The following is a 26,492-nucleotide window of genomic DNA, read 5'->3' as shown; positions in this document are numbered from 1 at the left end:
ATTTCTCATTATTTCTCGTGTTTTTCATTAGGTCTGAGATAGATACTAACATTATAGCTCCCATTTCGTCGGCCCTCACATAAAAAGTTCACCCGGCAGGAGAGCAGTCCTGTCAGGGCATCTAGTGTGGTGCACTGTTCCCCTAGACTTTTACATTACCTCCATTCCTGCTTCCTTTCTTTAATCTTGCTGTCTAACCTCTTTAACAATTATTATTTCCTAGCCTATCTCCACCTTGAGAGCCTTGCACTCTGTTTGTTATATTTTCTGGATCTCTTTATCTTGTTTTCCAGCCACTCCAACCCCCTGTTTTGACTGTCTTGAGCGCTGAATGGCCGAAAGTGCCCCATTGCTTGGTTTGACAGCCTAAATTTCACCAAAATCATAAATCAAACCATAAAAAGTCTCTTTACAATTGCTGCATATTCCTTCTGTAGATTGCTTTCCACAAAATGGTGATACAACAGCCATGGCCTCATACTTGTGCATATTTTCTAATGCTAAAATTATGGTTAAATACATCCTTTTTTGCGTTGAATGTTCTTCATGAACATAAAGATTACAGCAAAAAATAAGCATGAATAGAATTAAACTCTCTTTTATAATAAATTCGACGATAAGTCATGAAGTCAGTGCGTTACCTCGCCTCAGAGAGAGAGAGAGAGAGAGAGAGAGAGAGAGAGAGAGGAAAGTTACAGCAAATTCTGGGAAATACAAATGGAACTGTAAATGTCAAATGCGAGAACACAAAATTGCGATCCGACGACAAGAGTCGTATTATGAGTGGCAGGGGCAGTTCGAAATTATATGCTTAATACGGAAACATTAGCGGGGTGAAAATTCTCTCGCCTCGAAATTAGCCTAATTGTCGTATAATTTACAACATTATTTTGAGTTGCTGAATATTTGAGTGGTAGGCACGCTTCTCTTTTTTTACCGCGTTGTGGTTAGTATTTTTTCATTTCGATTAATTTCAGGAGTTTTTTGTTTTTTTCTTTCGTTGTTGTCTCTATTTCTGTATTGTTTTTTCGTTATTTTTTCACCATTTTTTTCCCGCCATTGCCAGGGTGAATTGTTTCGTATAAATTTGTTCATGTATCTTATTTATTGCGTTCGACGTAATTCCAATGTTCGTTGTTCAGCGCTTTTGATAAAGCTTACTATTTAGGTAAAGAAAAATGTTAAAATGCTACTTTATATCTCCTGACCCAAAAAGAAAAAAGCAAAAAATGAATTACAGATAGCTTGGCGATATGGTATCACTTACTTGGAGACCGAGGATAAAATGAGGAAAGTGTTGAAGTGCGTTGTACTGACTTGGAATTCGGTTCGGGAAAATGAGACCAAGAATCCAAACTAAAGATTTTGCCTCAAAGCGAAGGACTTTGGAGGCAAATTACACGAAGCGCGTGAGGAGAACTAGGAAAGAGATCTTGATAGCGCAAGACTAGAACTCTGGAAAGTCTTGTAACCAAAAGAGGGAAGAAAACAGGAAACCTTATCAGGGAAACATCGTGTGCTCGCACCAAGCCTAATTACAACAGAATTTATTGGACGGAATAGCATCTCTTGGCAACCTACTTTCCTTTCCCTGCTAGCAGGCAAAGCCCCGGAGATCAGTAAATATTGATCTTCGCGGCTCATTAGCCAGTGGCTGTATTAGAGAAGGTAAAAAAGTCTTGCACAGTTTTACTTTGTATTTATATAAAAAAGGGAAAGAAAGACTCAGTAGGTTTTGTCATCTTTAGCCTAGATGGCGTGAAGGCACTTTCCTAAGTCCCGGTGGCTTGCTTCGGTGTGAATTCCGCCTGCATGTCTACAACTGCACCAGAATCCCTGTTCATTTGTTTCGTTTTCTGTAGCTCACATGATACTGCTCTTTATTATAATATTCGATTTGAATCAGTTCCCTTCTGTTAGTTTATTTCTGCTGGGTTGTTCTTATTCCTGCAGTTAAAAAAAAAAATGGCTGATTTTGTAATGGAAAGAAAGAAGTCAATCGTCAGCAGATTTTCGTATTCCGAAAACATCCGAAAGGAATCGCTCCCTTCGGTTTCTCTCTCTCCTCCACTTCATCGATTCGATTGTTATGTCTTCCCCGACCATTCGGAGAGCCAAGGACGCCCTTAATGACTCTATTCCTGCCAATATGGCCGGATTACAACGACGCCGTTGTTCAGTACAGTCCCTGAAGGGTAATTTCGAGGGCATTCGGCGACGCGCCTTCTCTTGTCTTGGTGCAGCGGGATGCCATTCCCGTTCTCTGCATAGGCGACCTGTCTGGTTTTAGTGTTTCACTAATTCTCGGGCCTTTAATGGACTGTCCATCTGCCTCTGCGGTAGAATACTAAACATCAATATCAGTTTTTCTTCTCTGTAACCTGATGAATGAAATTAATTCATTTAATTAAGGCTCCGACTGTTCTGTTTTGTGCTTGAAATAAAGAACTTTTTCATCGTCGTCGAGATATTCCCAAAAGTTTAATTTCTTACTGCCAATCCACGTATGTGAGACCACGACCGTCCTATTGTAAGATGAAGAGAAGCGAACATTTAAAGTGACATATTCACTGCGCATCGTTATTGTTAGTAACGTTATGTTACTGAAAAACAATCAAATAATTTTCATAGACAATTTTATAATGAAGTCACTCCTGATTGCATCAGAACTTACGATATTCCTTCTTTTAAGAAGCAAACTTATAGCTACTCCCGGAGTTCGATCCCACACTTTTTTTTTTCTTTCAGCATTGTCCCCATATCTAACCATCATCGTTTACGAATTTTCCCACAATTTTTTTTTAATCTGTAATGGTTTGCACAGTGTACCTAGAGAACTTTGCCTTTAAGGACGGATGTACCTCCAGAATATGTATTCATCGATTTTATTAGTATCAGTTTTCTTTGTTGATTGCGCAATCTTCTGTCATCTGCAAATATGAAAGAAAATTCATACTAGAGCCATTTGTCAGTGTGACAAAGCAAAAACAAGACTTGTTACAAGCATGACGCAAATTCGTATGATGATGTGTTTGATAATGCGACTGAATCCAGCCCTCGCTTATCGAATGGTTAGGCTCCAAAGTTCAGGTCGTTAGCCGAAGCGAAAATTGGAAATTATTTGTATTTCAGGACGACCTGAGACTGCGTTTGAGAGTTTATTTTAGATTACGGTTACAGTTTTCTTCTATCCTTAATGAAGTGGACCTTTTTTCAATAAAATTTCATACAAAATACAATAATTGTTAGGATTTCTATGAGTAACATAATCTTGAATGCAGTCATACCATTCAGTCCTTTGATACCGGATGAATGTTTACGAATGCTTTGCTGCCCGTTCGAGGAGCTCTTATTTAACTGCAATGAACTCCTTTCTTGTGTTCACAACGCTTATAAAGTAAGCTTTATTATGTGTTCTGTACCTTCTGCTGTAAACCTGTGTATAGAATATTTTGCTAACGTTTTAATGATGAAATGTAACTGGTAACCACAGAATGCAGTATGCACACTGCCATATGTAAGCAGAAATAGAAACACATATTTCAAGAATTTGATTTAATGTTCAGCGTATTTTCAGTATAGCTTGTCTCTTCCTTGACTTGCAACACAAAACATTTTACAGGTGGGGGGAGAGAGAGAGAGAGAGAGAGAGAGAGAGAGAGAGAGAGAGAGAGAGAGAGAGAGAGTTTTTATTTTGGGCAGAAGGGAAGAGGGAGAACCTGACATGAGAATGGCTGCAGATTCTCGCGGAATATCGAAACCTGTCTAGGAAGCATATCTCTTTTACCCAGTTTCTTAAATTTTCTCTTAATTTGTATAGTATTTACTTCAGTGTTAGGCAAGAATGTTCGTAAGTAAAGGCGAGGCTGAGGCTGTTCTATGTTAAGTTCTCAGACATCATGACAACCACTCTTAATGTTGCTACTTAGCAAATTTGCTAAGAAAGCTGTGGCGTTTGCATACTTATACCACCTAGTATCATGCCATGATGTCACCAGTTCCCGGATATACCGCAAGATTTTTTTCGCAAACCCACTTTTATTTTTATTTTTGTTTATATTTTAATTTAAAGTTAGAGAATGGACTAGACTGTTTTTTCACTGGATTCCGCTTCCTCACTTAAATTTCCATGCATGGTTGAACTTACACTCATAAAAGTGGGAAGCTTACCTCTTAATGATGTTAATTTTTCGGGTTTATAGGTCCTTTGGAACTGTACTTGTGTGTGTGTGTGTGTGTGTGTGTTTTATTCATTCTCCAGATCTGTTCCTGTTAACATTATATTAATTTGTTATTGTGAATGTCTCGTCATTCTTGGCTATACAAGTATATGTTTTTAAGTAGAACACTATTGAGTTTCAGTGCTCAGGTTTTTGTATCTTGCAGAGTTGCTCCTGCTATGATTCATTGTATTTTTTAATGTTATTTCTGATTGCATAACACTGTTCACAAAACGGAAGACTTAATAAATTCAGTTATTACCCGACTTAAAAAGAAAATATGAGCAAATGTGTTGTCATCCATCACAAACGAACAATATTGCAAACGTTCGGTAACAAAAACAAAAAAGACACAAAAAAAACAACAAAGCAACAAAAGTATGAACACGATCCACCCACCCGTCTGTCGACATGAAAAATGTCGGCATCCTTCAGAAAAGATATTTTTCCCGAGATGCTCTGTGAGGGAAACCTTAGGTGGCACAAAGAAAGAGAAACTAATAAGAATAGGTCTCGAGGCCCTCTCCAAGATCTTCTTCTTCTTCTTCTTCTTCTTCTTCTTCTTCTTCTTCTTCTTCTTCTTCTTCTTCTTCTTCTTCTTCTTCTTCAATAATTATTATCCATTTACCTCTCCCCAACTTTTTCCAGTGATCTCAACTTTTCCCCTCCTCAAGTACCGGAAGATCTAAACCATATATCCCTAAAACAAAGCAAGTCTATTTGTTTCGCTCCCAAGAGAGAGAGAGAGAGAGAGGAGAGAGAGAGAGAGAAAGAATACTTAGCAGTGACGTAGCTTAAAACCAAGAGTTGCAAGAATTGAGAACTAATGACTTCGGACTTCAAATTTCCAACACTACTGTAGATAAATTTGAATGATTTTTTGCATGACCAGGGCAGTATTGAAGTAAGGCACACGAGAGAGAGAGAGAGAGAGAGAGAGAGAGAGAGAGAGAGAGAGAGAGAGAATAATTAGACAAGGAGAGCATAAACCAAGACAATTACAAGAATTACAAAGAGGAATGATTTGTGCAGCATGACCAGGGCAGTATTGAAGTAAGGCACATGAGAGAGAGAGAGAGAGAGAGAGAGAGAGAGAGAGAGTATAATTAGACAAGGACGTAGCATAAAACTATGACAATTACAAGAATTACAAAGAGGAATGATTTGTGCAGCCTCCACAGTATTGAAGGCAGGCACACTATCGACTCACCTTTCTTTCCTTCGCCTCCACCTGTATCGTTCATCTTTACCCCCGGGAAGGGCTTCCCCTCTCCTGTGTTTTATGGCACTTTCCGGCCGTACCCCGGCACCAAGTGCCAAATAAATAAGTAACGGAGATCTTCCGTGACAAAAGACATGGAGGCGTTGTCTACGAAATTACTTGCATTTTATTTCCTGCTGTAATTTATGTCTTTTCTTTCCTTATCTTTGTTTTATCTGTGTTTCGTTTCTGTTCTGTGGGTTTCAGTACTCATGGATTATATATTATCAGTGCTGTATATTTTGATATTGAAAATGTGATCGCTTTAATAGCAGGACAGGCTATGCAACAAAAACAAGTAAAAAATGCACCGAAGTTTCTTCGGCGCAATCGAATGCTGAATGAAACGTTCAGCCACGGTCCAGTGGTGCCCTGTGTTGTTGGTACCTATAGCGGTGCCAGATTTACGATTATGGCTAACTTTAACCTTAAATAAAATAAAAACTACTGAGGCTAGAGCGCTGCAATTTGGTATGTTTTATGATTGGAGGGTGGATGATCAACATATCAGTTTGCAGCCTTCTAACCTCAGTAGTTTATAAGATCTGAGGGCGGACAGAAAAAAGTGCGGACGGACAGACAAATAGCCATCTCATCAGGTTTCGTTTATAGAAAGCTAAAAAAGAAAGACATAAGTAATATCTCTTTATTGTTTTTGAAAAGCTAAACAAAACAAAACACCCTTTTTTATACATTAGAACAGCGTTAGAAATCTTGGCTCATCAACCTTTCATGTCTATCAGCATTTCGTGCTTATTATTTCAAAAGAGGATCCTACAGCTAACCCAACTGAGTCTGTTGTAATGGAAAAAGTTGTGCTTTTTAGATTTACATCTATTTCTCCGAGATCTGAGCTAGACTTACCCTCCTCTGAGGTAGTGTCTTCCCTATGCTCTAAAAAAAGTTCCTTTCATTGTTTTTGGAAGAGAATTAGAGAAAATTACTTTGTTTAATATTTCCAAACCACATTAACTTACATTCCAACGCAAAATTTTCTTCTGCCAGTGTTTTCGAAAGTTAATTGACTGCTTTGGAAAACATAATACAGGGACGCTTCCTATAAGTCAAGTTGCAAAAGATTTATACGATTAATGTAGGTGAATAGGGACTAGTGCCAAATCGTGTGAAACTTTCCTGCCTTTCTGCCGCTTTCAGTTCGCCAAAGTCTAACTCTGTTAGTACGTTCGTGCTTCCTTTGACGTTTTTCCATTCATTTAACGACGTGGTAAAGCTGGAGATATGTGTTTATTGTACCATCTGAGCAGTCAAAGATGCACGCTCACGCGTATGTGCACTTCTACAGTCAACTTTTTTACGCCAGAGTTCAACCATGTTTAGTCAGGGGGATGAATGTAGCAATAACTGAAGTTTTATTTTCCCATGAACTTTATGGGCTCACCATTTTTCAGACACATTTTTCGTTTCCTATACGGCGCAGGATATAAATGACTTACCTCGCCTTTCACAGGGCGCCTCGTCCATGGGTTTGAAGAGCAAGGTTCCGACACTTAGCCGCCATTGCATAAGTGTTGAAACGGCTCTTCATAGCACGGGTACGAGTCCCGTTATGAAAGGAGAACCCCTCTAGTTACTTCTCTTACTTCCTTTTATAATTTTTAGGTATTTTGAATAGGAAACATCTATAATATAAGGAAAGTGGGATACTTAGGTTTCTTTACGGTATTTGTAACTGTATGCATATGATTTAATTCATGCTCCACACATACATATTTATACATATTTATGTATATATAATTATGTATATATGCACTGCATTTTGTATACATATATATATATATATATATATATATATATATATATATATATATATATATATATATATATATATATATATACATATATATATATATATATATATATACACACACTACATTTTGCATACATATATAATATATGTGTATATGTGTTTGCATGCGTGTATGTGGCAACAGGCTCCCTTCATCAACAATACTATAAAACTGCAATGTTGATTTTTACTGATCTCACTGTTTTTAAGTATCCATAAATAATGCCATAAAGTGAAAAAATCAAAGAAAACACCAACACCATCATTTAATTTTATGTTTTAAATGTACCTCAGCCCAGAAGAAATAGAAACTTCGTAAGTTTTAGTGTAGCGAGCAATAGTTATTTAATTAAAATAATTCTTTTGTACGTTCAAAGGATTAGGGAAGTTAAAGCCTTTATTAATTCGAAGCTTAAGGCTGAATAAAAAGAGCAAAGGGAAAAAGTTTGTTTCTAGCCCTAAAGAAAGCGACAGAGTCTCCTTGCTCAACAAAGACGTTGAAGAGAAAGAGTAATCTGTAACCCCGAGGTTATTAACTCAAAAGTATAATTACATATTATACGCTATGCTGTACGTAAGTATACACACACACACATACATACATACATACATATATATAATATATACAGAAATATACATATATTTATATATATATATATATATATATATATATATATATATATATATATATATATATATATACTAACTCTGTCACTTACACAATTGTTCTGTGCATTAATGCAGTTACTAACAGGACCTCATTAAAACTGGATGGTATCTTTGAGATAAATATCTCCGCTAGATACCATCCAGTTTTAATAGGTATATTAGTATAATATATATATATATATATATATATATATATATATATATATATATATATATATATATATATATATATATATATATATATATATATATATATATATATATATATATATTTGTTACATTCTGGGGCCGGTTGGAAGAATGGGGTTTGATTAATTTAATTAACTGCCTGGAAAACCAACACAAAAACCCTGAATGTAAACGGTAAATGGAATGGATAAACTGACTTACCTTGATATCTTATTTGAGTAAACAGAAAATTGGAGGTCGCCTTGGTTGGGGGGAAAATTAACCAGTTATTTACTTTAAACTGAATTCATTTACAAATGAAGCAATCAGTAAATTAAGGTGAAAAGGCTGACGGTGCAGCAAGCAAGCACATACAATGTGCAATAAAATTAGACAATTCGTAGCAAATTGCTGAATATAAAAGGCTACGGCCTTGAAATAGTTTGACACGCAATTGACCGTAAAGGTTGCTGCTGATTAACGGATTTTTTATTCTTTTTTCCTGTTAACGCAACGGGGTTAGCATTTTGGGGGGACCATTTGGTGTCCCGGACTGCTCATCAGAAGACTCTGGCACTTGGCAGGATGGCAGTTAGACGTCTGTGCTAGGGTTTTGTTCTAGGCAGGGACACAGACCGTCAGAGAGGCTGGATAACAGGTTCTGATTCCTTCTGTGCTAGAACTCGTTGCAGTAGACGAAATACGGCCGCCGGAGTCTCTCCTAAATCGCCAATCCCGGAAAGACGAAAGGTCACCACTCGACCCGGTGGCAGTTAGGTATAGAGTGAGTGGCATTCAGGTCTCGGGCGCCGCATTTGATTTTGTTTTCTTGGGTTGGGCACAGGGCATCGGCGATCTGAAAGCAGTCACATACATATATATATATATATATATATATATATATATATATATATATATATATATATATATATATATATATATATATATATATATATATATATATATATATATATATATATATATATATATATATATATATATATATATATATATGTATATAATCTAGCTGCTGAATAATCAATAGCCATTTGTCATGCTCTCCCAAGTATTACCTATTCATACGTTTGCAGTATGTGCAAGTTAAGTGACCTCTGATGGTTATTAGTGAACTCATTTAACCTTTTAAATGAGCTCAAATTTTATCTTCTGGGGAATATTTGCGAGTTGTTAATTCATTGAAAAACGATTCTCTCTCTCTCTCTCTCTCTCTCTCTCTCTCTCTCTCTCTCTCTCTCTCTCTCTCTCTCTCTCTCTCTCTCTCTCTCAATAATCCTAATTAGAACTCTTGAAAAGAATTCTTGCGAAAAGTACCAAGTGCCTCCTTCAGATGTTTCTTAATTATGTAACTCTTCTTCAGTTTTGTGCGTAAGATGTAAATTTCATACACACTCGTGTATATATATATATATATATATATATATATATATATATATATATATATATATATATATATATATATATATATATATATATATATATAATATATATATATATATGCAATTATGAATATATACAATACAAATGTCGCTTAATATCAAATTCACGCTACCTCGGGAATATCTCCGATGGAGAATTATCACCGAAGGGGAATTTACAAGTGATAAATGGATTGGTACTGCCGGGTCACGAACCCTCAACACAGAACTTACCCAGCAACTCCAGTCGACGTTACCACTGAGCATATGCATATATATATATATAATGTGTGTGTAGTGAGAGAGTCAGAATCTTATAAATATTCTTTCATCCAACGGGTAAAAAAGTAAAGCAGACTCGGCATTGATTTATACCTCTCTTGATAGCTCAGTGGTAACGTCGACTAGAGTTGCTAGGTAAGTTCTGTGTCGAGGGTTCGTGACCTGGCAGTACCAATCCATTTATCACTTATAAATTCCCCTTCGGTGATAATTCTCCAGCGGAGACATTCCCAAGGCAGCATGAATTTGATATTAAGCGACATTTGTAGTTTTATGATTGTATATAAATCACGGTGTGATAAAAATTTTATATATATATATATATATATATATATATATATATATATATATATATATATATATATATATATATATATATATACATATATATATATATATATATATATATATATATATATATATATATATATATATATATATATATATATATATATATATATATATATATATATGTATATATATATATATATATATATATATATATATATATATATATATATATATATATATATATATATATATGTACATATAGATATATATATATATATATAGTATATATATATTATATATATACACATATATATATAAAACAAATCTTGATTTTAAAAGATTCTGTCTTTTGCTAGGGGAAAAATTACAGTTACATGGAAAACACTGATTTCCATATACAATTCATACAATTTTTGTTTACTGCTTTCGTAGAACATCAACGCATTAGATTCGTTTTTATACTTTCCCCCATATTTGCCCGTTCGCCTCGCGAAGGTGATATTCCCCAAGAGAATCTTGTTGTGTCAAATAGTTCAGCAAATGTCATGCACGGTGTCGCCCGAACGTGTTTCTTTCACCTTTGCAGGAATTGCGAGTGGGAATGTTATTGTTTGCTGACATTCGTCTGTCCCCCGTTTTCTTTTCCCCGTCGACTTTCTTCACAGTTGGAGAGAATTATTCAGCGTTAGGGGCGGCATTTCGCGTCGGAATAACCTCAGACCTCTCCCCGTTTGCCTTGGGTTTACGGGCTGTTAGCTTTCTCTCTCTCTCTCTCTCTCTCTCTCTCTCTCTCTCTCTCTCTCTCTCTCTCTCTCTCTCTTCTTGTGGTACACTCTGGGGTTGTTCCACTATGTGACTGAACCCTTTTGGGCGTCCTGTATATGTGACTTTTTTGATGCTGCGCCTCTCACCGGATGGGAGGGGGTGTCCAATATATTAGCCCCTCACGAGGCCAAATCAGAATCTCTCGTGGTAGAATGGTACCATTTTCAGCTCTCGGCCTCCTGTATTCAGTCCCCGAAGCGGGCAAGAGAAGGAACTGTAGTGGGGCTCTTCCTAAATAATCCAGTAGGCGTATCTTAACGTTGGCAGTGCATAAGATACGTGGATTGTAGGTGTTACCGTCGCACGTCGAGTAGGAGAGAGGAAAGTAGCATAGAATTTAGTGATCATTTGTCTGTCAAAGAAGTGATTTGGCATCATGTCATAATTGAAAATTGAGAGTCTGGACAAGACATTGTTTACCCCGTTGGATGAAAGAATATTTATAAGATTCTGACTCACCTACACACACATTATATATATATATATATATATATATATATATATATATATATATATATATATATATATATATATATATATATATATATATATATATATATATATATAATATATATAAATATACATATATATGTATTTATATACAGGTTATATATATTTACTGTATATATATATATGTATGTATATAATATATGTATTTATATATACATATATATTATGTATGTATGTATATACATGTAATATATATACAGTATATTAGAATATTCGATATTTACCGACTTGCAAGCCATACGGAGTAGCAAAAATGCTCCTATTTTAATATGCAAATTCGCTGAAATGACACCTTTGTAAAAAGCATTTCATAAAGGAATTTATAAAGAGGAACTGTTTTTCCATTTTGTGCCTCAATTAAAAATATTAAAATGAAAATAAAGGACGCTTTGCAAAAACTCTTGACAGTATCTACCCAATAGTAACCAGATATTGATAGGAACTTCAAAATCTCTCCGGTTGTAATACTGCCAAGTTCCAAAAAGATACAGTTTATTAAGATCGTCTGTGTGGCACTCAAGTGCCAATGTCTTGGAGACATGAGACAACGTTTCGTCTCCGGGAGAGTAAATGAAAAGGGAAATTAACTTTTACCAAGATGTTGCTTTTAAATCAAGTGAATATTGAAAACTTTTTCGGTAAGCTGAGGAAGCTAATATTCTTAAAAAGATGTAGTTGTTAGTGTATTTTTTTCACAAATTTTCAACACTTTTCTTAATATTTGCGATTTACTACGTGTAACCATTTACAATTATAAACGAATTGAATTCTTTGTGAGTTTTCCTTTATTAAGAATTTAATTTTTGTTATAGTCCTACTCATATTTTCAGTGCCGATGACTGTAGTTCTTGTGGTGCCAATTTGTGACAATCAGTCAACCACTCTCTCTCTCTCTCTCTCTCTCTCTCTCTCTCTCTCTCTCTCTCTCTCTCTCTCTCTCTCTCTCTCTCAGGTTGTGACTCACAACGGTCAATTACCTACTAGATACCTAATTCACTCCTCAGATCAACAGAGACACAACGACCGGTGCGATGCATATATGTATATATACTGTATGTACAGGAAACAGCTTTTTATCTTTTAGAACAGGAATTACGACTGTCTCATATTTATTTGCATATCTTGAAGGGATAAAATCAATTCTTGGAGAATAATACAGGAAAAATTCGTTACCGAAACTTGCAATACGTCTTGGGGAATGTTCTGTAATTAATGACATGCAAATAATCTAAAAAAAAATACTGATACCGAATTCCTTATACCATTTGTTCCTTGTATTCTGCTGGTTATCAAGATGAAAAATTAAGTAAAAAAAAAAATACATTTAAGAAACCTGAACATTTAGGGTTTTTGGTTATTTTCTCCGTAGAATGTTTCTTCAGTTATATTTAATCAGTTTGGAAATTATTTAAACAATAATAATCTACTTCCAAGGTCACAAATGACTTTCTATATTGATAAAAAAAACTGTTGCGCAACATACCACCAGACTGTAAATAAAAGCCGGTAGATAGACTGGTTTTTATACTCCTCTTGTTTATTTTTACAAATATATACACTACCTTAAATAAACCTATGCGGACACATTACAAATTTTATTCTGTTTTAGTTGACATTTGGAGCTTTTTAATCTTTTATATCTGGGGGGGAGACTCTTGCACAATAGATGACCTCTGACGAGCTTACATATTTAATACGTAAAACCATTGTGAGCCCTGCACACATATTCTTTTTTCTAAAACAAAATAAGCCTGCCTTTAGTGCGCGTGTCTCTGCAAATGTGGTAAAAGTAGTCGGATTTTGTTGGAATATTCAGGCTCTTCAATGTACAACTCGTTTGCCAGAATACAGGAGCCGTAATGGCAAAAACTGCATAGACTCTGAGCCCCATTTCAGGCAACGTAACGCATTGCTCACGCCAGAAGGCTGAAGGGGAAAAATACAGATCTAGGATGGCAGGAGCGCATTCGGGGTGGAAATCCTATGGTCCCTCTTTATAGAGAAAGCTTTGGCGAGGCTTAGAGACCGATGCACGTTGCATGAGTGACTGTTCTCGCTCTTCTGGTGCTTGGCCTGATTTGAATACTGAAAGCACATTTCATACGTTGCCTGTCCTCAGTGCTTAAGTGAAACTTCATATTCTTACGTGTCCCAAATCGTATTCTCGTTGTCTTAATTATCGAAATGATTAAACTGTATCGCTTATTAAGGATGGATATAAGAAGTAAAATTTGCATTACACCCGCCATTTATATTTAAGTTAGACTTTATATTCTGCTTGTTCTAAATATCAAAACTGTTCTTCATACCTGACCTTGTGAATGACAACATTAAAATTCCTATTTTTATCTGTATATAAGATCGAAATTAGACTTAATTTCATCTATTAATTAAATGAAAATTTTTATGGCATATCAGAGAGATGTGCAAAAAATGCTTTGTAAACCAGGTTATCATTAGTTTACAGCAACGAAAATTTCACTTAATATAAGATTTTAAAATATTGAGGGAAATCTGTTCATTCGACGAACGCAGGTCAAGCAAGCAAGCATTATTCATTGACAGTATGTGAATTAGAAATGGAAATCAGTGGTGACATGATTCTGCCATGAATATTACACGCGGAAAGAAGTGGATATGATTTGTCATTCCAAGTTTGCAAGAACTAGAATGCGCTGTGTAGTCCATGGAGAATTGTTGCTCGAATCTTTATACGTTTACGATGATTAGTTTCATTTTCGTTTTTAAATTATTACCCTTCCCGCTATTGCAGGACTTCTAAAGTGGCAACGAGAGTACCAGCAGCTTTGGCAAGGTCACGTGAGGGAAGGAATAATTATATTCAGATGGAGGAAACATTAACTCGGTCGTACACGCAGACATATGCAATTCTCTTGCACTCATCTGTCAAAGCAGAACTACTAAAAAGCCGAAAGAGCACTTGTGTAATTAATTCTTTTATGCACAGAGTACTCTTCATCACATGTGAGTTAAGTTGGTAGCGTGAAAGAAAAGTCGAAAATAATGTAAGCTAATTTGCTTCATCTTCTCAAATCCTTAAGTGTTGTTCGTCTGAAAGAACTTCATTCAGCTCAAATCCTTTAGTGTTGTTTTCCTGAACTCTGAAAGTATTTCAGCAAATATGCTGTTCTTGAGTTGAAAAATACAGATGAAACTGACATTTCTGTTGCTTTTCTTGCTACAAAATCTCGTCGTGTGTGATCAGGACAAAATAATAATAAACAAAAAAAAAAAATGTTCGAAAAAAAAATACCGTTGCATTTACCTTCACTTTATATTTCCATCCGTCAGTTCTCCTTTTTTGCGTTTTTACCCTCTCTCTTTTCATGACCCCCTGAAAATGCTTGCCAAGCAAACATTTCCCGCACTTTTAATAGCACCAGCGGGCAGCTTGGTTTACAAAAGGCCAAAAACATGTGTCAAGGGTGCCAGCGTGGTGCTGGGTCGTGTGTCAACCCATGTCATGGCGCATTTAAAAAGGGCTGCCCGCTTCCCTCCCCTTAATACGGCTGGCAGGCGCGTTCTATTAGCTCAACACGAGCGGTGAAATATATTGCGAGGGACGAGAGCAAAAGGGGAAAATTAACTGCTGAAAGGAAAGTTTTAGTGATTATGATAATTCGAGTACGTTAGTGTATGCAACCTACACAGTACTTAGTAGAGGACACCTGAGAGCAGTTGCCGTAGAAAATTGAAAGCATTTGCATTTGCATTCCAATTAAGCATTCAGTTGCCGTTGTTTTTATTTTTTCCTGCGTTTGATTTGTGTATGAGCTGTCTCATTTGGACGTAATTAAAAATGTACAGGTAACGAAGCCGTCATTTACATTTTGGTTTAATGAAATGAATCATAATATAAACCTAATGTTTTGTTTTTTTCAACTCCTCTGCCGTGTGTCCCTATTATTAATTCCTTTCCTTATTCACTCATCCTCCTCTTCCCTCTTAATTCCCTCTCACCAAACACAGTAAATAATTGGAATATATCTCCAAAAATAAGCATTTTCTCCCCACCTGTGACGCGGTTTTTCAGTGACTACGAAAAAAACAAGCGAAAAGTATGGAATCATTTATCAAGCACAGCAGCAGCATAACACCTGGTCATCTGGTTTCCCAGCGTGAAACTGATTGACATCAGTGAAAGTTTTCTTTTGAAATTTTACGCACTTACTAAAACTTTCATCTTTCGTATCGAAAGTATTTCTCTCGAAGCATTTCTTGAATACATTTCGTAGTTAGGAAGAAAATAAGCAGTCATGTAGGAAGGATTATTAGCTTTGATGCTTTTTTTTTTACTACCAAATCTCGTTCCATATTTAATATGAATTATTTCCAGTAATGTAGATTTACTTTAATAGGAAGTGGTAGCCACTTTTAGCTGAATGAGATCGGACGAGTTAGAGAGAAAATACGGCTGTACATTTTTCATTGCAAATATCTCTCGATAAAAAAAAAGTGACTAGAATTAATTGATGTTTTTTAATCCAGGCTTCATAAATATGTCATGACGGCACAGATAAATTTTGAGTAACTTTTTTATCAGAGCTCGTAATGGGAAAATCAGTCATATAATATTGCAATTCGCCATTTCCCGCGTCATTAATCTCTCATTAATACACGTGTCAGGATTTGCTTACCATTTAGTTATATGGCTTTCATTTCACATGTTGATACCGGGCGCTGGTATAGTGGTTAGTGTCTTGGAATGCCACTCGGATGTCATGAGTTCGCGCCTCTCCCAGGTCGATGAAAAATCACTGGCTCTGTGTTATGGTCAGTTACTGCAGCGGTTTGGTGTCTGTGGTAAGAGGTTGAAACCAACATATTCTTGGGAAGCTTGAATTTGAAGTCAGTGGCCCACTGGGTTTGTGCCATATGAATGGGTTACGTCTATTAATAAAAAAAAATAATATATATATATATATATATATATATATATATATATATATATATATATATATATATATATATATATATATGAAGATAAGAAGGCCCATACAACACTATTTGAACGTTGCAACCATATATTTCGAGCACTTCCTTCTGTGCCCCTGTTCACTGGTAAAATATCATATTACACTGTGGTATTACAGTGAAAGATTCATTCATATATATATATATATATATATATATATAAAATTCGTCCGTGTGGCAGAGTACTTAAAAAAATAATATAAAATCCCCATCAACCCAATGTTTTGCGGTCTGTTAATGGACTCGATTAGAGTCCGATTTCCCAGGTCAGGACTCCGTCATGAAATATTCATTTGGCTTAAGCGTATTGCAGCGAACTTCTAGTTAGTTAATGGCCTCGGCTAATGAGCTAATAACCGTGCCCTTTAAGGCCACCTAACCGTGCAGTGGTTTCGTGTACAATTAAGCGTTGCTCTTCTACCTTAAAAAAGAAAAAAAAAATCGAACAAAAATAGTTGAACATTCTATTAAAACGGACGGTACTATTTGATTAAAATTTTGATGCTTTTCTCTCTCTCTCTTTTCGTCAGCTGTGATATCACCGAGCTTGAGTTTCTAATGGGATAGAATAGAGGCAGTCGCTTGGTTTGAGCGTGAGGGGCTGAAACACCAGTTTCGAAGGGAGTGGGGCTGGGAAAGGGGGAGGCAGTTTCAAGGGTGGGGGTTAACTCAGTATTTATCAGACAGTTGAAAAGTAGAAAACTCTGATCCAGATTTTTTATAAAATTCTGATCCAGTTTTGATAAAATTCTGATCCAGAGTTTTGATATAATTCTAATACAAAATTTGATGAAATTCTGATCGAATTTTTTTTTTTTTTTTTTTATAAAATTCAGGTCCATAATTTTGATGAAATTCTGATCCACAATTCTCATAAAATTCTGATCCAGATTGTTGATAAAATTCTTATCCAGAATTCTGATATGGTCATTGCCTATGAAATTGTGTCCTGTCATTCCTGAAGGAAAGTGAGCAGCCATGATAAGATAAATTAGTATTTTATAGTTTTCTGTAAAAAACTATTGCGCCGGCTTTGTCTGTGCGTCCGCATTTTATTCTGTCCGCACTTTTTCTGTCCGCCCTCAGATCTTAAAAACTGCCGAGGCTAGAGGGCTGCAAATTGACATGTTGATCATCCACCCTCCAATCATCAAACATAACAAATTGCAGCCCTCTAGCCCCAGTGGTTTTTATTTTATTTAAGGCTAAATTTAGCCATAATCGTGCTTCTGGCAACGATATAGGATAGGCCACCACCGGGCCGTGGTTGAAGTTTCATGGGCCCCGGCTCATACAGCATTATACCGAGACCACCGAAAGATAGTTCTATTTTTGGATTATACGCTGTAGCGGCTGTACAGAAAACTCGATTGCGCCGAAGAAACTTCGGAGCATTTTTTACTTGTTTAATTACGATTCTAAGGAGCCACTGTAGAGTGCAACAACTTACAAGATTTGGAGTCTTCTAGTAAATTAGTCTCAGATTAAATTTCGAGATTGTTTTATTTCATATTCACTTCATAACAGTGATGACACAGATGTCGCTTGGAATTTTAGCGCTTAGTTTTCTCGTCATGCAAAATCAGGCTGCATGTAGAATATGCGTCTGAATTCAAAAATACCAATATTCAAAGACGAAGAGAATGAACAGTAAAGTACTGACCAAATTTGATCTCTTAATGGTAACGGGAAATAAAGGATTATTTTACGATGTTCGCGAGTTTCGTTCTCGTCAGAAACCTTGATCTGTATTGCGAAATTACCACCTAGACCAGTAGCATATGAAGTTTAACCTGGGACGGAATACATGGGAGAGAACTCCTTAAACATTAAAGGAATTAAACCCAGGAAGTGTATACTGGATTCATATGTTAGTATGTAATCACTTCTCTATGTATTTATGGTCGAGAACGAGCGTACGTGTACCTGAATGCATTTGAAAGGAAAGGCTTGAATTCAGGTATTACGATTAAGCTGTTTAGAACTCAAAGCTGTAATTTTGTAAATAATTGTATATCTTCAAGGCAAACAAAAATTACTTATTTTATAACGTGGTTCCTGGTAAATATTTAGGAAGAATCGTGAAAAATGCATGGTAATAAAATTTAAAATATGCTTAATGTTATTTCACATTATGTACTTCTGCAAGGGGCGTAAATTAGTAACCCACAAATTGAGTGACATTAGCAAGTAAACAAGTACTATTTCTACCCCATTTACAAATCACACAAACAGAGAAAGAGAATAACAGGGAAGGAAGCTATAGAATTCGGTAATAAATCATGTAATGCGAAGCAAAATTGATTACTATTATTATTACTATATATATACTGTTATTATTATTATTATTAAATGGTTGTTGTTTAGCATAAATTCTCATGTCAGTAGAACATAACTGTAACGATTAACGCTGCTTCATATTTTAACACAACATACATGTTCAATAAGGACGCTCCAAGGACAATAGCAGTACTATGCTCAAAGATAATGGAAAGACCTATTAGAGACTCTCCGAGCGTTCCCAACCATACTTTTACGTCCAGTGTACATCTCCACAAATCTGGAGGCTAATGTTCCCCTTCGTCTTCATCTTGCTGCAAAGTGACCGAATCCTGAGCCCTATTGGTAAGATAAGTATCCCCATAACCTTAAATCGGCCATAAATTGTTAACAGGTGGTTGCCGTTATCATAAATTTCTCTTATAGCCTTGTGAGATCACCTTGAAAATGGAATGCATTGCTTCTGCCACATTTCGTGACGACGACGCCAATGGATGGGCCGCGTCTAATAGGCAACAGTGATGTTCAGGTTTATAGTTTTCTTTGTAATTGCTCTCAAAAAATACGGGAATGGGTTTGCGCGTTTGTGCGCAGTTGGGTGGGTGGATGAGGGGACGTACGTGTTTGTGTGTTGGGGTGGGATGGGGAGGTGGGGATGTACGTGTTTGTGTGTTGGTTGTGGGGACGGGAGGGAGTGGGATGGGAGGGGTGGGAGGAGGGAAGGAGTGTTTGTTTGTGGGGGTGGGATGAGATGTGGGGATGCATGTGTTTGTGTGTGGGAAGTGGGGAGGAGGGAGTAGGGTTAGGAGAGGTGGGAGGAGGGAAGGGAGTGTTTGTTTGTGGGGGTGGGATGGGGGGTGGGGAGGATGTACGTGTTTGTGTGTGGGTAGTGGGGACTGGAGGGGAGTAGGGTGGGGAGGGATGGGAGGAGGGAAGGGAGTGGGACGTACGTGTTTGTTTGTGGGGGTAGGATGGATGGTGGGGTGACCCATGCGATTGTGTGTGTGAAGTGGGGAGGGGAGGAGAAGGAGTGGGACGTTCATGTTTGTGTGTGGGGGTGGGATGGAGTGTGGGGAGGATGTACGTTGTTGAGTGTGGGGAATGGGGAGGGGAAGGGAGGAGACGGAGTGGGACGTGTGTGTTTGTTTGTGGGGATGGAATGGAATGTGGGGAATGTACGTGTGTGTGGGGAGGGGGAGGGGAGGGGGAGGGGGAGGGGAGTAGGATGGGAGGAGGGGGGGAGTGGGAAACGTGCGGGTTCTCAGACTAAGCTCGACGCCTGACAGAGTGAAAAGACGCCATTACCAGGGGCGAGAGGACAGAAAAATATAGAGTTGCAAAAGAGGAGATATCAGGAAGGATCCTCTTGTTATTCCCTGACAATTTTAAGCAACTGGAGGAAGATTAAAAACAGTAAGTTATTCATCAGGGCTGGTTTGTTTAATCAGTTTAGTGTACCTCTTATTCTTCTTTTTTTTCTTTTGCTCAGCCTTGTTTTGTTGTCATTAGTCGATATCTTTTTTTATTTCATTGATTCAATAGTTTCCTAAGAATATACTGTGTATATATATATGTATATATACTATACAGATATATATATATATATATATATATATATATATATATATATATATATATATATATATATATATATATATATTTATATACACACACATACAGTATATATGTATGTATGTATGTATGTATGTATGTATGTATGTGTATGTATATATATATATATATATATATATATATATATATATATATATATATATATTATATATATATACAGACACACACATACATATGTACTGTATATATGTGTGCATGTGTGTGTGTGTGACTCCCTGACTCCCAAAAGTATGAACGTGTGTTTCCTGTCAGCTCCAAAAACCAGACTAATTCCAGATGTGTTTCGTTTCCTACACTGAAGCTATGGAACATTTATTTATCTTGGCATAGCCATTGGCTGTTGAGGTTAAATAAAGTTCTGTAAAGCAACATACTATAATATTATGGTTATTCCTCTACTACTGTGTATTTAGACTTACTTAATTAAATGTTGATTTTTACATAATTTGGTATATTCGTCTGCAGTGCACTATTCCTTTGTTCTTTTGGGCCAGTGAAACTTTTGTCACCAACTTGATACCAATTTTGTTTTGTTCTGTACAATTACACACTTTTTGAGTGATAAAGATCGCTTGTAGCAACAGCCATATCGTCATATACTTTGAGTTTCACTTATATCGTAGAATTAACTGATGCCATAATAGCATTAACCAGTTATAAGGAGGTCTGGAAATTCAGATTCTTTTTTCTCCAAGTCTGAATATCATGATAACCTTTGGTTTAAATTCAAATTGTGTAGATAGTGTTGGTTTTAGCAAGACTATTCTCTCTCTCTCTCTCTCTCTCTCTCTCTCTCTCTCTCTCTCTCTCTCTCTCTCTCTCCCAAAGCTGTTTCTCTTTTTTACATCGGCCCTCCTACCCTCAAATTAGAAAGGTCGGAGAGTTACAGTACACCGAATTAGCGTAATCTAATCCACTCGCAGCAATTATTCCTTTTTTAAAACTGTTCTTTATTCACCTCTCCCCCTGGTCACCTTTCTGCAGTGTACCTTTAAAAGTCTCAGTGCTGCGTATTCCGTTATTATATTCTGTGAAAATTATGTTGTGTGCAGAACCTGGAGTTTTCATTTGCAAGGGCGGTGAAAATATTCATAGCTTCTTTTGAACGTAATGCATAAACACATTCGTTTTTCTTTGATATTGTTCTGGTTTTCCTGATTTTTTTATATATATTTGGATTAGGTTTTTCTGGTGGCTTTTGAAACAATACAGGAGGCATTCTTTTATAGCTTACATTACACAAGTTTTACTACGATAATTATATACATTATATATCTGTCTATCTACCCATATATATATATATATATATATATATATATATATATATATATATATATATATATATATATATATATATATATATATATATATGTGTGTGTATGTCCGTAAGAGTACTTATTCATATATATATATATATACATATATTATATACATATATATATATATATATTATATATATATATATATATATATATATATATATATATATATGTATATCCTTGTGTGTATGTGCGTAAGAGTACTTATTTACATGTATATGAAAATGTAGCTGTATAATATTTATACGTGTGGGAACATTCAACTTTCTGAAAACCCACACTTTGGTCTTCTGCTACTTTTACAAATATTTCATTATATTTCTTCTTTATTACGTGTCACGGGCTTCTTTTTTTGAGTGGTGGGGTTTGGGGGGAAGTGCGGTTTTTGCTTAAAATTGCTGATGTCCTTCCAGCTCAAGCTAAATTCAGAATAAATCTGAAGGCATCTGACAAATGTAATAAATTTACTTTACGAAACTGACCTGTATGTCCACATGAGTAGGTATAGCAGAGAAGACTCCTTCCTGAAGAAAAAAATTCTAATTAACCGTAAAGTAAAAACTTCTGTCATCTAAAACTAAGTAAAAATTACAGTAGTGAAAACACACATACTCGTGTAAAAACTCTGGACTATTCAGAACTGGAACGCCATTCCAGATTCCAGCAGATCCGAAGCAGCGGCTAAACAGCGCGGGACGAAATCATCAAAGCTGCGAAAAGCAATTCTCGTTGGCCTTAATTGTCTTCTTTTTCTGATCTCGGAGCTCCTTTTGGAGAGAGAAAACGTTTCGCTTTCGGCGTCAGGTCGTCCGTTTCAACTCCTGATTAGATAGAACTCGCGCGCTCGGGTTGCATGGCAAGAGAAATGTCGGGAGTTTCGTTGTTTCTTTGTTTTTTGTTTGTTTTTTGTTTGATTGCTGCGTCGTACAGTCGTCTTTAAATTATCTTCTTTACGAATACGTGGAATGGTGAGTCTTATAAAAACTTCAGGTTTGGATTTTCTGCTCATTTTATTTGACTGCAACTCATTCATTCATGAGTCGATAAACAACATGAGTTATTTTATATATACTGTAAGAAATCAGAAATTTAATGAACCGGCTACATTTCACCAACCCTTGTAATGTCTTTCTAGTCACGATTAACTGTATTTTGGGACTTAAACGTACGTACTCAAAGCTTGCTTTTATATAGGGTGTGTTAATCCTTTATATATACAATATGGTCGGGAACGCATTGTTAATCCAACTCCGTTATTCTGAATATATAGTCAGGAGGGGCAGATAAGTAACTCCAAAACCCTACTCTGTGTGGTCCCAGGAAATAAACAACATTACTCCTGTTGATCTACGGTCATCAGAGTTCCAGGTAGACAGGGATTTGCAGTCACACAACCTTTATTATTTTCGTCGTTCAGCAAAGCACGACAATTATATTTAGTGTTTGGTTTTCAAATGTGCACAGTCAGAGCACAGAAGGGGAGTTCATGCTTCTGAGGAAAGACACCGATGTTGCGCTGTGTGACACAGTCATTTGAGTTCAGAGTCTTGCAGCTTGCTTTGTTGGCCATGATTGAGGTTTTATGATGGATTGCCTAGTGATTTAAATGTAGGTGTAGGTAAGCGAGAGAGAGACAGAGACAGCCTTACACCTTACCTTACCTTACAATTCGTTCGGGTTGCCCCAGGTCCCTCAGTGTGAGGCGCCTTTGATGTCTACCAGAGAGTTGCTAACGCATCTTCCGGTATATTTTGCATCTTCCAGTCTTGGATGGTCTGGGATGCATCTTAGATATTTGTCGAGCTTATTCTTAAACACATCTACGCTCACTCCTGTTATGTTCCTCAGATGAGCTGGTAGCGCATTGAATAGACGCTGCATTATCGATGCTGGTGCGTGGTGGATTAATGTCCTGTGTGCTTTCCTTAATTTTCCTGGTATAGTTTTGGCACTATTAATCTACCTCTGCTTGCTCTTTTTGATAATTTTAGTTCCATGATATTTTCGGTAATTCCTTCTATCTGTTTCCATGCTTGAATTACCATGTAGCGTTCTCTTCTCCTTTCAAGACTATATAAATTTAAGAATTGTAGTCTTTCCCAGTAGTCAAGGTCCTTAACTTCTTCTATTCTAGCTGTAAATGACCTTTGTACACTCTCTATTTGTGCAATATCCTTTTGGTAGTGTGGGTACCATATTATATTGCAATATTCAAGTGGACTACGTACGTACGTTTTATAAAGCATAATCATGTGTTCAGCTTTTCTTGTTTTGAAGTGCCGGAACAACATTCCCATTTTTGCTTTGCATTTTGCCAATAGAATTGCTATTTGATCATTGCATAACATATTCCTATTCAACATCACACCAAGGTCTTTAACTGCTTCCTTGTTTGTGATTGTCTCATTATTAGGTCCTTTATATGCATATAGCATTCCTACTTTATCACCATAGTTCATTGATTCAAATTTATCAGAGTTAAATACCATCCTATTTATCTCTGCCCATTTATATATTTTATTTAGGTCTCTTTGTAGCGAGTTCCTATCTTCATCACAAGCAATTTCTCTACTTATTCTTGTGTCATCTGCGAAACTTCTTACTACTGAGTCCTTAACATTACTGTCTATGTCTGCAATCATAATCACAAACAGCAATGCAGCTAACACCGTACCCTGTGGTACACCGGATATTACCGTAGCTTCATCCGATTTCTCATCGTTTGCAATCACTATCTGTTTTCTGTTTTGCAAAAATTCTTTTATCCATCTTCCTACTTTGTCAACAATGTTATGTTTTCTCATTTTTTCGCTAATATATTATGATCTACCTTGTCAAAAGCTTTTGCAAAGTCTAGGTAAACCACATCTGTATCTTTTCATTTATCATATTTTTATATATGCTTTCATGGTGGATTAACAGTTGGGTTTGTGTACTTTTTCCGGGTACAAAACCATGTTGTCCTATATTGAACAATCTATTTTTCATTAAATGTTTCATTATATTTTTCTTATTACCCTTTCATATACTTTCATAATATGAGATGTCAGACTCACAGGCCTATAATTACTTGCCTCTAGTCTTGAACCACTTTTGAAAGTAGGAGTAATATATGATAATTTATGCTCATCATAAATCTTGCCTGTATCTATACTTTGTCTTTAATAATATTGCTAGTGGCTTTGCGATTGAATGAACCACTTTCTTTAACAATATGACAGGTACTCCATCTGGTCCTGCTGCTGATCCATTTTTAATTTCATTAATAGCCTGCACAATATCGGCTTCTGTAATATCTATATCTGATAAGTATTCAGTATTTTCATCTCTTATTTCTGTATCATTATCTTCATTTTCAATTCTAGGTGTAAATTCACTCTTATATCTTTCTGCTAATATGTTACATATTTCCTTTTTCATTCGTTAATCGCCCTTCAATTCTTAGAGGGCCTATTTCTACTCTTATTTTATTCATCTTTTTGCATATGAATAAAAAATTTTAGGGTTTTGCTTGATATTTTGTAGTGTCATTTCTTCTAGGTTCCATTTTTCATTTTCTTTTGGTTGTATAATCTTTTGTTCTGCATTTTCTATCTTACTTTTTAGTTCCATCACTTTCCATGCATTCTTTTCTTTTGCAAGAGCTTTTTTCCACTTTCTAATTTTCTGGAACAAGATCTTTCTGTCTCTTGGAATTCGTGACTGATGATTACTTTTTTCTTCGGTATATATTTTTCCACTATTTCCTCTAATATTTTATATAATATATCGGTATTTACCTGTATATCATCACTTACAAATATACTTTCCCATTCTTTGTTTAATTCTTCATTTATTTTTGACCAATTTATATTCTTACTATAGAAATTGTATTTTCCATATCCTTCCCATTTTTTTCGTTTCTTGCTTTTCTCTGTTTTCATATGTTCTGGAACGGACTGTTAGTTCTATGACATTATGGTCCGAAATACTCGTGTTATATACTATTATTTCTTTAACATAGTTCACCTCATTCACAAATACTAGATCTAAAATATTATCCTTTCTTGTTGGTAGGTGATTTATTTGCTGAATGTTATGTTCTAGTAGCATATCTAATAGCTTTTCAAATTGCCTCTTATATTCTGTACTACTATTGCTCTCTTTTTATATGTATAAATACAACCACAGTCTCCTATTCGTTCTTTCCATTCTACAAAAGGAAAGTTAAAGTCTCCGGTTAGAGTATAGTCCAGTCCTTGTGATTTCTACATATTTCATCCAATTTTTCAATTATTATGTCAAACTCTTTAGTATTAGGGGTCTATATATTACAATGTTCACTAATTTTTCAGATTCAAATTCTACCGCTATTAATTCACATTCTGTGTTACTATATTTCTCACAGATTTTTCCTTGATTGGCATCTCTCCCATATATCGCGGTTCCCCCTTGATTTCTATTTTTTCTATCTGATCTATAAGTTTGGAAACCCTTTATCTGGTCATCATTACCAGTCTCTTGGGAATACCAGGTTTCACTTATATTCAATATTTCTATTTTTTTTCATTTTGGGTTAGTTCTTCTAAGAACTCTATCTTTCTTTTTGAGTTACTCGAAACTAAACCCTGCGCGTTCATCACTATGATGGTTTGCGTATTATCTCCATTATCTAATATGGGTAATAATAAGGATTTTCCCATGTCTCTTTCCTGTTCTGATATGTTGATCTTTTTCATTTCCAGAAATTCGTACATTAAAAATCCAACTTTTCCATTATACTTGTTCTTCCAGCTTCATATTTATTCACTTTGTGCA

At 35.9% G+C, this 26,492-nt stretch overlaps 1 protein-coding gene across 1 annotated transcript in view; it reads left to right on the top strand.

Annotated features, from left to right (window-relative positions):
• Positions 1–2,089: 2,089 nt before the first annotated feature.
• The window catches only part of LOC136841158 (uncharacterized), a 34,677-nt gene continuing 10,274 nt past the window's right edge, over positions 2,090–26,492 (top strand). The window contains 3 exon segments of the mRNA XM_067108202.1: positions 2,090–2,195; positions 6,891–7,034; positions 7,666–7,798. Of these exon segments, the coding sequence (XP_066964303.1) occupies positions 2,090–2,195; positions 6,891–7,034; positions 7,666–7,798 (383 nt within the window).

This window comes from Macrobrachium rosenbergii, chromosome 8, assembly GCF_040412425.1.
Source record: "Macrobrachium rosenbergii isolate ZJJX-2024 chromosome 8, ASM4041242v1, whole genome shotgun sequence".
NCBI lineage: Eukaryota > Metazoa > Arthropoda > Malacostraca > Decapoda > Palaemonidae > Macrobrachium > Macrobrachium rosenbergii.
This window is presented reverse-complemented; position numbering and strand designations above follow the sequence as displayed.